The sequence below is a fragment of the Achroia grisella genome, unplaced genomic scaffold (genome assembly GCF_030625045.1).
Source record: "Achroia grisella isolate CSIRO2021 unplaced genomic scaffold, CSIRO_AGI_Agris_v1 utg39164, whole genome shotgun sequence".
Taxonomy (NCBI): Eukaryota; Metazoa; Arthropoda; class Insecta; order Lepidoptera; family Pyralidae; genus Achroia; species Achroia grisella.
In genome coordinates this window covers 72,146-90,686 of record NW_026712835.1, presented here as the reverse complement: position 1 = coordinate 90,686, position 18,541 = coordinate 72,146, and the positions used below count along the sequence as shown (strand labels likewise).

Sequence of the window (18,541 nt, the reverse complement as noted above, 5' to 3'; positions counted from 1 at the left end):
GAGGGGAAGGGGGTAGTTAGTGATGTGGAGTTCCGGATAATTCCGAATGCGTCGTCGGCGGAGCGTAGAGCGTGTGGTGTGCAGGTGTCGCTGGTGCACCGGAGCGCGGCGCGGCTGGCGGGGAGCGCGGCGCGGTGGGTGCGCGCGCTGCCGGCCGCGTGTGAGCGACGGCAGCCGCCGGCGCATGTGGCCGCGCTGATGCCCGAGTGGAGGAACGTGTTCGCGCCCGCACTGCTCGCCACCAGCCGCAATCTGCTGTTGCATCTGCTCGGTGCGTTACCTCTCCACGTTTGCTCACTTATATATTACTAGATACTCGCCCCGGCTTCGCCCGGCTGTACATGTATTATACATATAAACCTTCCTCTAGAATCACTCTATCTATTAAAGAAAATCGCTTCAAAATCCGTTGCGTAGTTTTAAAGATTTAATTACACATAGGGACGGACAGAACCGAAAGCCGAATCGAAAAGGAGGGTTTATTTAAAGTCAAATTAAAAATTATGAAAGTCAAAATTTTTGTATTAATATTTTTTTCTTACTATCCAGTTCAGTATACAGACGAAAAATAAATTAAGAAGAACTGGTAAGAAATTTAACTGAATTTCTTTTTTAAAAGTCAGTTTGATTAATACAAATAATAATTTTCACGAATACGAATAACGAGTAATCGAATTCGTGACCATTTGGAGTAGGACGGTGTGAATTTATTAGATTGCCGAGGCCGTTATCAAAATTCCAAATATCTTTATTTATGTAGGTCTATTACAGACTTTTATGATATATCAAATCTACCGTCCGTTCGGAATGACTTTGTGATGAGAAGAACTGACAAGTTTTCAAATCATACAAAACTTGTATGCTGATGGTTACAGAGAGTCACGCAGAGCCGATGACGTGTGGACGGGCGCGAGTACTGTCTGCGGCCACCGCAACGGAGCGGGGGCTGTCGGGGGAGGAGGCGGGCGGTGCGGGGGAGGCGGGCGGTGCGGGGGACGTGGAGGAGCTGGTGGCGGTGGTGGCGGCGTCGTGCGGCGCGTGGAGCGCGGCCGCACACCGCGGCTACCACTACCTCGCGCACGCGGCGCTGCTCGCACGCACGCGCGCCGCCGCCGCGCACGACGGTACGCACCACCACCGCCCACGACCACAGTATACACTCACACCGCTACTCCTTCTCTGTTCATTGTTTACTGTTTCAGAATGTTACGTACATAGAACGCAGCATCAGGATTTATAATAGTAGTGGTATAAATTAACGAAGCTCTGGTCTGTTACTTGTCCACTGTTTCACGATGTGGTGTATATAGATTCATGAATAAAACTCTGAGGTTATTGGAATCATAATTTCTAATTTAATGGATAATTTACAAATACGTCATATGTACTACATCAATTACGTAAATGAGGGCCAAGGAAATGAGCAATGTAATATTGTATATTCGTCGTCGTCGGATCGTATATATTCTATATACATATATGCAAAGCACATCTGTAGTATTTTTCGTCTTTTTTTTTTTATTATTCTAATGCTATCGGACCCAACTAATGTTTACAGCTTCACCAAATTATTAAGATGGCACTCCAAATCAGCGAAAGAACTTATGGAGCGGCAAAAACAAACTTCTGTCTGGCGGATACGACTTTAGTCTGAGGACTGACCTCAACTAGTGACATGAATTTCGACACTGACTATCATAATTTCTATTTCCATTTTAATCGAACGGCTGATCGGGAGGAAGAACTCGGTTTTTTTTTCTCTTCTTATGACTCCGTAATTAGTTATTCGGATACAATCGAGTGAGCACCAACTGTACAATGAAACTCGGTAACTGCGATCACAGTGACGGCGCTGGCGGAGTGGAGCGAGGGGTCCGAAGACAGCGAGGAGGAGAAGCCCCCGCCGCGGCTGGTGGTGCACCGCATGGACCGCACGTACCGGCTGGCGGCGGCGCACGCGGCGGCCACGTGCGCGGCGGCCACGTGCGCGGAGTCGACACGTGCGCGCGCACGTGGCGCGCTGCTGGTGCAGGACGCGCTGCACGTGCTGCTGGCGGCGGCGGCGGCCGCGCCCGCAGGCGGCGACCTCATGTACCACTACATACAGTTCTTCCAGTACGTACAATGCTTTATTTTGAATGTTTTGTTACTAGTTGTCCCCGCGACTTTGAACGCGTGAAATTTAACTGTATTTTTCTAAAATAAAAGTAGCCTAAGGTACTCCTTATTACATCAGCTACCTGCCAATAAAAGTCCTGTCAAAGTCAGTTCTGCCATTTCAGGGACCAGTCGGAACAAACGAACAGGCAAAAATTGTAAAAAATAATATTTTGGTGTATATACCTGGTTTGGTGTATATATATATACCTTCTTCTAAAATAATTCTATCTATTAAAAAAAACATCTCCAAAATCGGATTTGGAGCGGTTTATTTTAAAGATTTATTTGGACCTGCTTAGGGAGCAGAAGTACACGGAGCTGATGCTGCCGGTGGCGCTGCGCCTGTTGCCGGCGGCGGTGGTGAGCATGGTGCAGGACGCGCCCGAGTCTGCGCCCCCACTGCCGCAGCCCTACTACGACATGTTCAACGTCACGCGACACTACACCGTAGACGGTCAGACATCATTTTAAAAGCATCCAAAAGGATTGAATTCTTTCGATATTTTCATTTTGATTATCCATTTAATTTAGCTATTTATATTTTAAATGTGTCAATGTCGGTATATCTGCATCACACTGCTTTCTTTATATCGACGCTGTGTTTTTAGAGAAACTCATAAACGTTTTAACGATAGCAAATGTTGTTGTCATTGAATTTGTGGTGGTAAAGTGGTAATCTATGGGACACAGTTACCTATATACATCAATATAATAATTGCATTTAATAATGTCTAGTAAGACAAATACAATATTGCGTACAAAGCACTGCCGTGTCTAAACTGTGTGTGTCACTCCACCTGTTAAAACCACAAAGTCCTAAACCAAAACACTACACTCGTGTATATAAGGTTTAGTGGTCGGTTTCAAATACAGGTACAAAATATATTCATTCATTCATTCATAATTTAAGAGCTACGCTCTTGTCGGTGGAGCTCTTGCCACTTTCGCGATCTACCATCATGCTCTTGAATTCTTGATACGACACGACTCCCATTTTGTCCTCAATTTGTTTGATGTAGCTATTCCTTGGTCTTCCCCTCCCCCTCTTTACCCTCAATAATAATTTTCATGTAATTATCGTGCCGTATCAAGTGTCCTAACATTTTCCCTCGTCTTAAAATGTTATAAAGCAAAATACATATTGACTTTCTGTAAAACGGAACGTTAGCGCGTTTCAATTTTGTTACAGCGCCATCTGTTGGCGCTGCATGCAAACAATATTATTTTATGGATTATAAAGTACTTTAACATCATCTTACATTTTCTTATTGTCATTTAATATATAAGATCAATATTTTTATGTACATACTATCTGACCCCAGGAATTCCGTTTCGTCTCAGAATTAAATAATATGTCTTGGGTTTTATTAAGTTTAGTGAAGCAATAAATTCCTGAACGCACCTGATCTGTTTGATAGGTGTCAGTGGTTTGTATGGGAAAATAAAATTGTTGTTGTGGGTCTGGGCTGGGTGGGCTCTACATTTGGGGGTATTGTTCTCAAGGTGTGAAGATTTTATTAGATATTTCATTCATAATTCTTCGCTTTATCTCTGTATATTCAGCTCGTTTGTCAAAAACCATTATATTCGTATAAGTTTAGTCAAAAAGATCGCCAATTAATTTGGAGGGCGAATCGGTAGTCAAGTACTTCGTGGAGACAACCACGTATTATTAATTAGAGTCTGTTCATTCATAATTCTTCGCTTTACCTCTGTATATTCAGCTCGTTTGGCAAAAACCATTATACTCGTTCAAATAAAGTTTAATCGATATTAATTCGGAGGGAGAATCGGTAGCCAAGTACTTCGTAGAGACAACTACAAATCACTAATCGTAGTCCGTGGCGCGGCACAGAGGCGGAGGGTAGTAGCCTGGGCGCGCTGTCGTGCCGCGCGGTGTGCCACGCGGTGGGCGGGCCCGGCGCCGCCGCCGCGCGGGCCTGGCGGGCCGCGGCTCCGCCCCGTGCGGCTCGTCTATTGGCCGGGTGCGCTCGTCGCGCGGTGTCGCCCGCACTAGTGTCGGCGCAGCTGTCGCGCGTGGTGCAGGCCGCGCCGCGCGTGCCCGGGCTGTGTCTGTCGGCGCACCGGTCGTCGCGCGAGGCCAGCGCGGCCCTGACGGTGGAGGACCGCCGCCTGGAGCTGCGCGTGTGGCTGGCGGCGGACCACCCGCTCTCGCTGCCCAAGCTCGCCGCGCCGCCGCCCGGGCCAGCCTCGCCCGTCACCGGCACGCACTGGCTGCTCCTCTACCTCGGGTACCAGGTGACTACGAATGCACAGCTTCTTAGATATATCAGTTTTATACTTAAAGGAACCGTTTGGTACTTTTTTCTTTGTTAAATATTAGTATGTAATTATATAACGATCATGATAGAACATAAAATACAAGCAGATAAACCCATACCCGTATATAAATACCTGAATGATCTAAAAAGATTCGTAATAATAATAATACTCCGACGAACTTCTCCCAAAGATGCTCCAATCTCTCTAATGTGTCCATCCCATCTCTCTCTCTCATCTGCAAAGTAACTATCTTCTCATTAGACAAATATTTCTATCCTCCTCAACGCAATTTAGATAAGAAAAAAAAACTCATTTGAAACTACTAAGTAAAACCCTAAATCAAAATTTTTTGCCAAGATAACCGCTGAAATGTAAAGCAGCGCGTTGTCCTAGCAAAAATGGATTATTTTTTTCTACAATATAAACATTTCTCAGCAGTTTCTTCCTTCACCTTATCCAATAATGATATATAGCATACTTCTGTAATAATTTTTCCTTTTTAAAAATAATCAATTAAGATAACTCCATAATTATCTCTACAAGCAGTCGTCGTCACTTCCCCAGCAGAATAAACAGATTTTGCTTTTTTTGGAAACTATTCCATCTTTGCAACCCACTTAAGTGTATTTTTGTTTCAAGTATATAAGGGTGTATCCAAATTTGATATACAATATTTAATTCCTACTCTGATTTATTGCGCCAACAGAACGTTGTATACTTTCGACCACGTTTTTGGTCTAACATTACCAAACCCAGCATCGAACACGCCAACAGCTTTTTAATGTCTAATTCATTGGACATTTTCATTACCTCTGCTATATATCTCACTTTAATTCGATCGTCTGATACTGTCTGGTGAACTTTAGCAATGTTATCATCGTTATTTGCAGTTTTTGGACGTCCCGAAAGTTCATCATCTCCCAAGTTACGACCACGTTTAAATTCAGCTACCCAAAATTTCACTGTGGTAAATGATGGTACAGAGTCGTCGTACACAGAGTCTAAGTCTTTGATTTACATAAACGTATTACCTTTCAAAAATATAAAAGCATAAACTGACTCAAGTAATTAAATTTGATGAGTAACTGTCATAAGATGTACACTACGTTCACTAGTGTGTTCGGAAGAGTTCGGAAACTTCAGACCATCAATTTGGCCTTTTGTATGATAATGAACCTTTTTTTTTTTTTTTTAATCTTACATTTATTTAGGGACTTTTATCATAATATGATAATGCCAGTCCCATCGTATCTTATTACTATAATGAACCTTATACAGCATATGTTTAAACACCATTTTGCTTGGCTCCACAGAACGGATCGGTGCTGACGGCGATGCAAATGTGGGCGGAAGCAACAAGTGCGCGCGTGGCGAGCTACTCGCAGTGCTACGTGTGCTACTGCCGCCTGCACCCGCGCACCGGTCACCTGCCCAGGATGCAGTGCGCGCAGTGCAAGAACAGGTTCCACGCGCCCTGCATGGTACGTGCCCCGCTCTATCTCTCTCTCTCTCTCTCTGTCTCTGTCTCTGTCTCTCTCACACACGTGGCGAGCTACTCGCAGTGCTACGTGTGCTACTGCCGCCTGCACCCGCGCACCGGACACCTGCCCAGGATGCAGTGCGCGCAGTGCAAGAACAGGTTCCACGCGCCATGCATGGTACGTGCCCCGCTCTATCTCTCTCTCTCTCTGTCTCTGTCTCTGTCTCTCTCACACACGTGGCGAGCTACTCGCAGTGCTACGTGTGCTACTGCCGCCTGCACCCGCGCACCGGACACCTGCCCAGGATGCAGTGCGCGCAGTGCAAGAACAGGTTCCACGCGCCCTGCATGGTACGTGCCCCGCTCTATCTCTCTCTCTCTCTGTCTCTGTCTCTGTCTCTCTCACACACGTGGCGAGCTACTCGCAGTGCTACGTGTGCTACTGCCGCCTGCACCCGCGCACCGGACACCTGCCCAGGATGCAGTGCGCGCAGTGCAAGAACAGGTTCCACGCGCCCTGCATGGTACGTGCCCCGCTCTATCTCTCTCTCTCTCTCTCTCTGTCTCTGTCTCTCTCTCACACACGTGGCGAGCTACTCGCAGTGCTACGTGTGCTACTGCCGCCTGCACCCGCGCACCGGACACCTGCCCAGGATGCAGTGCGCGCAGTGCAAGAACAGGTTCCACGCGCCCTGCATGGTACGTGCCCCGCTCTATCTCTCTCTCTCTCTCTGTCTCTGTCTCTGTCTCTCTCACACACGTGGCGAGCTACTCGCAGTGCTACGTGTGCTACTGCCGCCTGCACCCGCGCACCGGACACCTGCCCAGGATGCAGTGCGCGCAGTGCAAGAACAGGTTCCACGCGCCCTGCATGGTACGTGCCCCGCTCTATCTCTCTCTCTCTCTGTCTCTGTCTCTGTCTCTCTCACACACGTGGCGAGCTACTCGCAGTGCTACGTGTGCTACTGCCGCCTGCACCCGCGCACCGGACACCTGCCCAGGATGCAGTGCGCGCAGTGCAAGAACAGGTTCCACGCGCCCTGCATGGTACGTGCCCCGCTCTATCTCTCTCTCTCTCTCCCCCTCTCTCTCTGTCTCTGTCTCTGTCTCTCTCACACACGTGGCGAGCTACTCGCAGTGCTACGTGTGCTACTGCCGCCTGCACCCGCGCACCGGACACCTGCCCAGGATGCAGTGCGCGCAGTGCAAGAACAGGTTCCACGCGCCCTGCATCTCTCCCTCTCTCTCTCTCTCTCTCTCTGTCTCTGTCTCTGTCTCTCTCACACACGTGGCGAGCTACTCGCAGTGCTACGTGTGCTACTGCCGCCTGCACCCGCGCACCGGACACCTGCCCAGGATGCAGTGCGCGCAGTGCAAGAACAGGTTCCACGCGCCCTGCATGGTACGTGCCCCGCTCTATCTCTCTCTCTCTCTCTCTGTCTCTGTCTCTGTCTCTCTCACACACGTGGCGAGCTACTCGCAGTGCTACGTGTGCTACTGCCGCCTGCACCCGCGCACCGGACACCTGCCCAGGATGCAGTGCGCGCAGTGCAAGAACAGGTTCCACGCGCCCTGCATGGTACGTGCCCCGCTCTATCTCTCTCTCTCTCTCTCTCTCTGTCTCTGTCTCTGTCTCTCTCACACACGTGGCGAGCTACTCGCAGTGCTACGTGTGCTACTGCCGCCTGCACCCGCGCACCGGACACCTGCCCAGGATGCAGTGCGCGCAGTGCAAGAACAGGTTCCACGCGCCCTGCATGGTACGTGCCCCGCTCTATCTCTCTCTCTCTCTCATTTATTTTCATAAAATGTCATATACGGACCAAAAATATTTAACTCCATTCTTACACATGTTTATACTATTTAACTTACTTGTAACAACATACTTATTACACGTGCCAATTTTAGTCCTTGCAACTTCCTAGAACTCTTATCGCTGGCACGTGGCACATAAGCAACGCAGCTGCACGACCTATTATACAAGCCGTTGCTATCTGCGGCAGCGCGTGTACGCGACACGTGTAACTTGGTATATAAGCTCAACATAAAAAAAACATCTATTCTGTCTCTCGCCTCTACCATTTGAAGCTTCCAGGTTCTCGACGAAGTAGATCCTAGACCTAAACCCTAAGGGGACATGTACAGATTCACCCCCTTAAATACTTACGCCATCTAGTGATACAGTTGTAGAACTAAAAAATAAACCTCTCATTTGATTGTACACTGTATGTTTGTGGTGCAGCGCAAGTGGTTCTCGTCGAGCGGCAAGTCCAACTGCCCGCTGTGCCGCGCCGCTTTCTGATAGTACGCCAGCCGCCTCCCGAGGGCGACAACCTACAGAAGATAAAATTCCTCTCACCTCATGTATCTCTAGTACGGGGAGACTTCACCAGACCAGCTAACATGCTTTGTATAAGCCCACTGATACTCCGCATCTTGTAGGACAGTGGTTCCCAATTAGTTTTTGCTGCGTACCACCTCAAAAAAGACCTCAAACCTTGCGTATCCCTTATTGTAGCGATCATACTAATGCGACAAAAACCGAACTGGCGGGAAGCAGGAATGGGTGACGGGTGACGGGAGCAGCCGAATGACGAGATGTGGCAACTGCACGGTCGGTCACAATGCTCAGTGCACGATCATCATCATCATCATCATCGCAGCCCGGAAGACGTCCACTGCTGGACATAGGCCTCCCCCAAAGATCTCCACGACGATCGGTCCTGCGCTGCTCGCATCCAATGCCTTCCCGCGATCTTGACCAGATCGTCGGTCCACCTTACTGGAGGCCTTCCCAGTGCACGATGATCGTTATAAAATAATATTTCGGAAATTGTTTTTTTTTACTACAAGCTTGATGCAACTTCACGTACCCCTGGAGGTACGCGTACCACTAATTGGGAAAAACCGTTCTAGAACGATGCTGCGTAACATAAAACGGCAATCAGAGGTCATCGGAATTAGTTTCGTACCTATTTATTAAATCATAGCTACTCGCCCCGGCTTCGCACGGGTGTACATGTTTTATATATATAAACCTTCCTTTAGACTCACTCGTCTATTGAAAAAACCGCTTCAAAATCCGTTGTGTACTTTTAAAGATTTAAGCATACATAGGGACGGATAGACAGCGACTTTGTTTTATACTATGTAATGATAAAGTAGTAATTAATGTAAATTAATAAAGTATATTGAAATTCTGTTATTAAATAAATGTTTTTAAATACTGCTAGTAATAAATTTTCCTTATTATATTATACTAAGCGTCAATACGACGATTAAGAATATTCCGATAAATATGGAAATAATATTAATTATTTGTAAAAAGTACAGTTTTTAAAAATATAATGAAAATCTCTTGTAATGTTTCATTTAAAAGCGTGCAAATGCTTATAATCATATATAATTAAGTAATCTAATAAACCATAGTGAATTATTATGAATATAAAACCTTCTAGGCCATCTAAGTTTATTTTACTTTATTACACAATTCTTGAAATTCGAATTTTGAAAATTTATTACAAAAGTTTTTTTTATTACACAATGATTCGAAATTCGAATTTTGAAAATTTATTACAAAAGTTTTTTTTTATTACACAATGATTCGAAGTTCGAATTTTGAAAATTTATTATAAATGTTTTTATTATTACACAATGATTTGAAATTCGAATTTTGAAAATTAATTACAAAAGTTTCGATACCATAACATGGCGTTTTTTATTTTGTAAATTACTTAATATTAAACACTAGTGGATAAAAGGAAATGGTATTATGTTATTGCATTCGTTAAACACATTGCGCTGTAAAATATATAATCTCTGGTTAAAACATTATTAAATATATTTACTTAATCTGTGTTATGTTTCTCCAGAGATACATAATACAAATACTGTCAGGGATTCCAACCGTACGGGATTTTGTGAAACTGCAATTGGTACGAACCTTGACAGCCAAATTGTGCCAATATTCGAGAATTTTTACTTCTTTGTACGAGGATGTTTTATTAGGAAGGGAACCCTGTATACTATTTCTGTTTTATGTGCGTTCAGTCAGCCTGCAGTATTGATTTATTGTCTTTCAATTAGTTTCAATTCTTATTTGATAAGAGCCGATTAAGAATAGAATAGAATAGAAAACTCGCGTTGTGACTCGACTCCAGCTGCGTCACTCTCAATGTCAGGTTACTCTTGGTTCTTATATAATCGATAAAGTCTTCCATCCATAGAAGGGGCATGATCGAAATAAATTTAGTAAGCCCTGAAATGGCGCGATGCAAAGACAGATGGACTAATGTAACGACAAAATGGCCGGGCCCGACAGACAAAAGAAAAGTAGGACGGCAGAAAAAAAAATGGACAGATGACATAAAAATCATAGCTGGAATAGACTGGATGCGAACTGCCATGGATAGAGAGGATCGCGGAAGATGGAGGACTCTTTTACTCGAGGGGGCCACATAATAAGAAAAAATAATAAATAGACAAAAAAAGATAATGAATGAAATTAAATAATATTTATTCAGTAGAAGAAAAAACTACATTAAACAAACAAAAAAAATATAACAAACAGTGCGACAATTACAAAAAAAAAACATGCATGTGTAATGTGTATGTTAGTCAAGCATCTACTGAATGTGTGCTCAGTAATGTGTAGCGCTGCAACGCTGTTTTTCAGCACAAGACCTGGGGTGGTGTCTTGCCGTGTTGTACACGATTTATGATCTAGATACGCGGGAGCGTGTCAAAGCCGAGTTCAAGTAAGAGAACTGGCGAGCACCACCGTGTGTAGTTTTGCACGAACCATTTGGAGCCACTTTTGACCCCCTCATAACTCAAAAACTCTTTCACATAAACCTGTCAAATTCGTTCATACATATGTTGAGACTTGCGAGATAAATATGTGTTCCAAATTTCATAAACATATCTCAAACGGTTATTTAGATATTAAAGTCAAAATATCGTCATTTTTATCACTGATCAACTATAGATCAAAATTATAACCTACTTCCAGAAATTATTTCCACTGAAACTGGTTAATTGTTACCATTTTATTATAATTTTTTAATTTAATTGATTCTATTTCAACTTATATTGGACGAATACTAAAATTCTATGAAAACGTCGATAGCCACCAATTAACTTTGATCCATCCCTGGCTACCAGGTTGATCATTAGATCTCACTTTTGTCGTCGAAGTTAACAATTAAGGTATATATCACAATATTGAACTCGGCTATCATTTCACATTTATGTTTTTGATGGGATATGATATATATAATAAATTGATATAAATTAATACACATTCAGCTAAAATAGAGATAGTACATAAGACAAGGCGATAATAGATATAATAAGAATAATGTTTAAAATAAAAATATTATGTTGAAGACCCCTCCGATCGATCCCCCGTCAAATTCAAACGGGGATCGATATTACGACGGCCTGAGCCGAGGTTCGAACCCCTAGTACCTTAGACTAAAGTCGTATACGTCAGGCAGGAGTTGGTCTTCAGCCGCTTCATAAGTTCTTACACGGATTTGGAGTGCCACCTGCACTCGCCCTCTATCATCCGGTGAAGCTGTAAAGGCCAACTGCTGCCAACAGCATTAGAGTAGTCCGAAAAAAAAAAATGTGGAAGATTAAAGCTATAAAAGTCCTGAGAGGGATATTTACATATGAATAATGAATAACACAACTATATTGGAATGTTTTATTTAAATAGAGATCTTCATTGACTAGAAACATACTTATTTATAGATAATCAAATGAGGGTAATATCAGTTGTGTCGCGAAGGAAGCCGTGTCCAGAGGGTCGTTCAATGTGTCTGCAGCTGGTGGTTGATCCAGTCCATGTCCTCGTAGAACCGCGGGTCGCTCACCCGCAGCGCCGCCCGCTTGTAGAAGAAGTAATACCAGGGTGACACTGCAAATATTTTCACAATATGATTTGCAAATTAAGGAGCCATGTTTATGGTATGGTGAATATATTGAAGGCCCGTCTATAGTCTATAGACATGATAGGAAATAAAGGCATTATAAAAACACAATGCCCTGGTAATATTTAGAATTAATTATCATCATAAATCATCATCATCATCATCATCATCGCAGCCCGGAAGACGTCCACTGCTGGACATAGGCCTCCCCCAAAGATCTCCACGACGATCGATCCTGCGCTGCTCGCATCCAATGCCTTCCAGCGATATTGACCAGATCGTCGGTCCACCTTGCTGGAGGCTTCCCACGCTGCGTCTTCCGGTCCGTGGTCGCCACTCGAGGACTTTACTGCCCCAACGGCCATCTGTCCTACGAGCTATGTGCCCTGCCCATTGCCACTTCAAAGTCGCAATTCTTCGGGCTATATCGGTCACTCTGGTTCTTCTGCGGATCTCCTCATTTCTGATTCGATCACGCAGAGTAACTTCGAGCATAGCCCATCATCATAAATAAGTTGATTAATTTAAAGTGATAATAGATTTTTAGTTTTTCACTGAGAGATGCTTGCATGTTTTATCCAAGAAGGGTACTAATAATATGCTTGTTATACTCATAGTATTAACATCGCACATACTGCCATGACGCGCTCGTCATTCTACTGCGGCAGCGCGTCTTGCATATTGTGCATCTGTGGCGCGTTGCGTTTGCGCGGGAAATTAACTACAAAATGGCTTCTTCTGCAAACATTCTTCTAAACTATTGTACTTCTGATCACAAATTTTTTTATACTGTTCATCATTACTTTATCTGTCTGTAAATTGTAAAAAAACAAAACTGGCATTAAAGCCCCTATAATAATACACCGCTAACATGCTTCAGGCATTTATAGGCAAATCATCGTTTACCGTCAGATGAACTGTACGCTTGCCGTATTTCGTATGTTTATTATTTTAAGAGGTATTTTTATAATTTACTAGAAGGGCCATATATATATCTAATATTGTAATTAGGATTTTTTTTTATATTAAACAGCAAACTACATTGAATAATCTGAGGCGAGAATTTAATGCGCACTGTTGACCCCATTGCTAGCAATGTACCATGGTAGATTGCCCTCCATGCGTTTCTTCTGAAACCATCATGTTGGGGTAACGGACCTGACCTCATGTTCATCTTATCATCCTCCACTGGTGCCCCGCCAGCGTAAACCGTTACCGTACGCGAGTGCACCATTCTACTGTCGTCTATAGGAAATAAGATGGTGTACATACGGCATCTGTGCACAGTGAAGAGCAGTATGAGTAGCGGCGGGGAGACAGCGTCTGCGCGCGGCCACTTGTGCAGCAACCAGGCCGCGTGCAGCGCCACGCTGGCCGCCGCGTACGACGCCGCCGCCGCGCCCCACGCACCGAACCTGCGCACCAGCACGCCCACCAGACCAGCCTGCACACCACACCACACCACACCCGTCACTCGTGTATCACACGTTGTTATTAATGACGATTGATTATCCCATTGCTAGCAACGTAGCATGTCAGGTTGACGTCCACGTGTTCCCCCTGGAAACCATCGTGATAAATTCACTGGGAATTTGTCACGGTGGGCTAATTGACCTGACCTCATTTTATCATCCTCCACTGGTGCCCCGCCAGCATAAACCGTTAGCGCAGGCAGGTGCTACCATTCCATTATCATCCATAAAAAAACACTAAGCACACTACTCACTTAACTATCACAATGTGTAATACACATGTCAACTGTGTGAAACACATCAAGCTGTTATATGTTAATTAATTAACATTATATTACATATTTCCTAACAAATCTGCGAGTAGAAAAACAAATAGGAAGTTGTTTACCATACTTCATATTGTCAAGAGTCTTGATGGTATCTCAGCAATAAGATACTACATCATACATCTACTACAATTGAAATGCATCACTACATAGTATAAAACAAAATCTATGTTGCTGTCTGTCCGTCCCTATGTGTGCTTAAATCTTTAAAACTACGCAACAGATATTGAAGCGATTTTTGTTATAGATAGAGTGATTCTAGAGGAAGGTTTATATGTATAATACGCCCGGGTGAAGACGGGGCTAGTACCTAGTTTTTTCATAAAAAAAAGATGGAGTATTAGAATGAAATTTTCACAGAATATGTTATTAAATATGGGCCTGCATATAGGTTAAAGGAACATGAGAAATGTAAACCACAAAGAACATAACATAAACATGTAAGTTGGACTGCATTTTCCGCAATCAGCTTCTCATTTCGGCCATTGTGCATGTAAAACATACATAAACATATAACATAAATAAACATATACAAATACAGTATAACATAAATAAACATATACAAATACAGTATAACATAAATAAACATATACATATGTACATGTCCATAGGTAACAGTTATCTCCCATTAAATGAACTATCTTACATGTAAATTATACAAAAACCTAAAATAACTTGTATAATCTCACTTGAAATAAATATGTTGAGAAGAAGGTCATCAGCATTGCAGTGATAGACAGTATGAGGAACAGGTCCTGGAATCTGAAATAATAACATATTGATTCTACAATAAACCAAGTTAAACATCTGTAACAGAGCAGTGGTTTCTCCTTTAGGCAAAGGTTGTTTGGAAGAAATTTTTGGCTATTACTATTATATTATAATCATGCTCTTACAATTATTATCTCAGTTGGGTTAGTCAAAGGCACTGTAAATTGTCCTCGTTATCTGGGCACATGATGCCTACGGCTACATTTTACCATGCACCACACACCATCGACAGGGATTTCATCCCCACACGCTGGAACCCAAGTGGTCTCGGATAGTGCGGTTTCAGAGGAGCTTCCTCCCATGTACACTTAGATTATGGAATGAACCACCTACCGAGGATTTCTCTAGAGACTACAGCATGTAATTTTCAAGAAGGATATATTAAGGTTTCTTAAGGGTCAGCGACACGCACGCTACACCCTTGCTGTTTCAGGCGTCCATAGGCTACGGTAACCATTTACCATCACATGGGCTGTATGCTCGTTTGCCACTATATAGTAGTATAAAAAAAAATATCAGTCTACCATTACAATTTAAAGTACCGTCACTTGCTTTTTTCCGATGGAATTTTGAATTGGGAATAGAAGCGTACGTTTCTGATTGCTTGGTGTTTACTTACATGAACAAAACGAGAAGCCCATCACGACTACGTGGAAATAAACTGATACAATTAAATAATAAGTCCAAAAACATAAAAAGAAGTTGGAAAAACAAACAAAACGAATATCTAGGCGTTGACAACTTCATTGTAACAAAATAAATTATGTGATTATTTTACTTTATAGTTTTGATTAAAGTCAACATTCATTATTATAATGGTTTGTTATTTTTCGTTTTTATATTGATTAAATTGCATAAATTTTCAAATGAAATTATATTTTATTGACAAATAAAGAAATACAGATCAAGCAGTCTGTTTTCCTTTTAGTATATTTACTTTACTCTTTGAATGAATCCGTCTGATCTGTGCTTCTAGGTAATAAATAAGGTGCTTTACTGTCATTGTCAATAGTTGACATGACGTCCTTCTGTCACTTAATATTACAATATTACATGCAACATCAAATCATAAAATTATTTTGTTTACTTCAATTAATTTATTGTAGTAGTAAATGATTGTGTTATTATTTCCGAAACAGTCATTTTATATAACAATTATAAAACTAAATATCTAAGTATCTCTAGTGTGTCAAGTTTAGTGTTGTTTACAATTTAATATACAAATTACTTTTCAGTAACCAGAATAAAATGTAAATAGAATCAACGTACAAAGCGTGTTATTCATAAAAATGGCTTTATAGTACAACAATGGCAGGAGATCATGATCGGAACCGTCGCAGTAGTGACCGCCACAGGTCTCGGAGCCGCGAAAGGCACAGGAGTCGAGACCGCGAGCGACGCGACCACAGCCGAGATCGTTACAAGGAGCACGAGCGTGGCCGGGACAGATACCGGGATCAGAGCAAGACTCGTGACAGAAATTATGGCCACAATTCCCACAAAGAGTACTCGGGGGGCGGTCTGGGTGGTGGTATGTTTGTCTCATTATAAATATTAGTTTATTTATTAGGTTGATAAGAAAAAAATACTGCCCAATTACGCTAATGGAATACGCTGGCGGGGCACCAGTGAATGATGACCAGATGAATAGATAACAAGATGAGTCAGGTCAAATACCTCATTGCAAAGGAACTATGAGGATCACATGGAGGTCACTAGTCTACCCTACTAACAATAATTTCGCCTCTTATATTAGTGTATTGTTGATGGGAAACATGGCATATTTATCCCATTATTATTTTTTGTGAAGTTATTAGCGTTAAGAAGCTGGTTCAAGTAGCTAGTTTCTAATAAATTATTAGTATATCCATATTACAAGGCTTATTAGTTTGGGAGTAGTAGCACTGTGTACATTGTCTAGGGCTATTACTAAAGGTTCTTTATGTGCATCACAGGTTTAGGCAGTAGTGGTGGCGTGGGACCAAGAGGTAGATATAAACCACAAGAGGAAGAATTTCTAGACGCGAGGAGAGAGGAGCGGGAGCGAATTGGTCAAATTGGTGTCTCCTCAGTATGGGGCAAGTCACCCACGAGACCTGAGTGAGTACATTCTTATTAATTGCTGTTTGCTAAACTTGTGTAGGGCATTCGAGGTGTCCTGGATTTGGTATTGCAAGTGTTTGAATTCAATTTTGTCAATTAGAAAGATGAGAATATGGCAGACTCAAGAGGTTGAACCAATTTCATGGAAAGTTGCCTGAATTCAAATTCATGAAATCTTTGGGATAATATTCAGTTTCATGACAGACTGAGTTTTCATTAGTTTTATTACTTACTTTAATTATACTTTTCTTTTTAATTAGATAGTTGATTTAATTGTCTAATGGCAAAAAGATACAAATTATATTTTTCTGCTTTTCAGTTCAGAAGATGAGACATCTCAGACAGATATCACGAATGGTGGCAAAGAGAAAAAGAAAAGCAAGAAGTCAAAAGATAAAACAAAAGAAAAAGATACAAAACAGAAATTAAAGAAACTGAAAAAGAAATTAAAGAAAGTTAAAAAGGCTCGGAAAAAAGCAAAAAAGAAATCTAAGAATTCAAGTAGTGATTCCGATTCCAGCTCTGAAGAGGAGGTTTGGGTGGAAAAGGGAAGTAAGTTAATATTGCCTTATATTTGTTGATGAGAAAGTGTAATAATATTAGTAATCTCTATTTATCTGAATAAATAAAATTAGAATTATTGATATTTGAATATAATAATATTTTAAGATATTAATCAAGGCAAAAGGGTCTACAACACAAGGGCAGTAAAGCCACCTTGTCTGATATTTTAGATTCATATTGATTTTGGTGGGTTAGTGATTTTACTGTTTGTGTAATCTTTTATGTAAGTTCTATTGGATCAGAGTGTGCCTACACTTATAATATTTCTATCAACATTTGACATGTTACGACGCATTACTAATGAGCTATGTAGCACACTTTCCAATAAGTTTACTAATGTACAATAAATAGTACAATAATCTCACCCGTATACTTATTACTTAGATATCACAATAAACAATAAATTATGTAGCGACATCTCAGCACATCATCAAATTATCATATATAATGTTACAACGGGTGAGGGTATAAGGGTACTGCAAAAGTAATATTGGGCTTAATATCGATGACTGTAAAGTAGAGACCAGATGAAGAGATGTAATTGAGGTGCTCTATTTCCAGAAGAAGTGGAAAGCGTTCCGGGTGGGCGGTCGTGGAGTGCGGGCGCGGCGGAGGAGGAGCCGGGCCCCGTGCCGCGGGCCGGGCCGGCGCTGGCGGCGCGGGACTTCGGGCGCGCCCTGCTGCCCGGCGAGGGCGCCGCCATGGCCGCCTACGTCGCGGAGGGCAAGCGCATCCCGCGCCGCGGGGAGATCGGACTCACCTCCGACGAGATCGCCTCCTACGAGGCCGTCGGATACGTCATGAGCGGCAGCAGGCACGTACCCACGTCCACACGCACACGCTCACAGGCCGACTACCAGCCTTATATCCTAATATAATATTACTTTAAAAAGACTGAGATAGTAAACGTCGTATTGACTATATTATATCATGTTGAATTGTCTGCATTGTCCTGAATTGCTAGCTAGTACCCTATTTACCTATTATAGTATACTTTATTGTACGTAGTTAACCTACAATATTTTTTTTTTAATATCTTTATTCATGTAGGTCTATTACAGACTCTTATGATATGTCAAATCTACCGTCAGTTCGAGATGAAAAGAACTTACAAGAAACGTATTCCTTTCAAATCAAACAAAGTGTAACTATACGAAATGTATCTATTTAACTATTTTATTAAGATCCAAATAAATAAAAATTAAATTGTATGTTTATAGACATCGCCGCATGGAAGCTGTGCGTATCCGCAAGGAGAACCAGATATATTCAGCGGACGAGAAACGAGCTCTCGCCGCCTTCAGCAAGGAGGAGCGCGCCAAGAGGGAGAACGCCATCCTCTCGCAGTTCAGGGACGTGCTGCAGGCGCGCGCGCAACGCCGGGACACATGACTCTACTCGTGATATTCGTATTGTAATAAATAACACCACACTCGAGAAATATCT

At 42.5% G+C, this 18,541-nt stretch overlaps 3 protein-coding genes across 3 annotated transcripts; 2 read left to right on the top strand and 1 right to left on the bottom strand.

Moving 5' to 3' along the window:
- Window positions 1-2,029: 2,029 nt before the first annotated feature.
- LOC131844070 (uncharacterized) lies at window positions 2,030-4,276 on the top strand. Its single transcript, XM_059192848.1, has 4 exons — window positions 2,030-2,115; window positions 2,460-2,614; window positions 4,016-4,231; window positions 4,266-4,276. The coding sequence occupies exons 1-4, from the start codon at window positions 2,090-2,092 to the stop codon at window positions 4,274-4,276; spliced, it is 408 nt and encodes a 135-aa protein (XP_059048831.1). The 5' UTR covers window positions 2,030-2,089.
- Window positions 4,277-11,629: 7,353 nt separating this feature from the next.
- On the bottom strand, window positions 11,630-15,305 carry LOC131844068 (transmembrane protein 138-like). Its single transcript, XM_059192846.1, has 4 exons — window positions 15,048-15,305; window positions 14,347-14,419; window positions 13,132-13,303; window positions 11,630-11,846 (listed from the first exon to the last, which is right to left on the bottom strand). Exons 1-4 carry the CDS (start codon window positions 15,173-15,175, stop codon window positions 11,740-11,742), a joined length of 480 nt encoding a protein of 159 aa, XP_059048829.1. The 5' UTR covers window positions 15,176-15,305; the 3' UTR covers window positions 11,630-11,739.
- A 173-nt stretch (window positions 15,306-15,478) lies between these two features.
- Window positions 15,479-18,525, top strand: LOC131844067 (NKAP family protein CG6066-like). The gene is made up of 5 exons (XM_059192845.1): window positions 15,479-15,959; window positions 16,384-16,528; window positions 16,851-17,083; window positions 17,657-17,909; window positions 18,316-18,525. Exons 1-5 carry the CDS (start codon window positions 15,737-15,739, stop codon window positions 18,485-18,487), a joined length of 1,026 nt encoding a protein of 341 aa, XP_059048828.1. The 5' UTR covers window positions 15,479-15,736; the 3' UTR covers window positions 18,488-18,525.
- The last annotated feature ends 16 nt before the right edge of the window (window positions 18,526-18,541 follow it).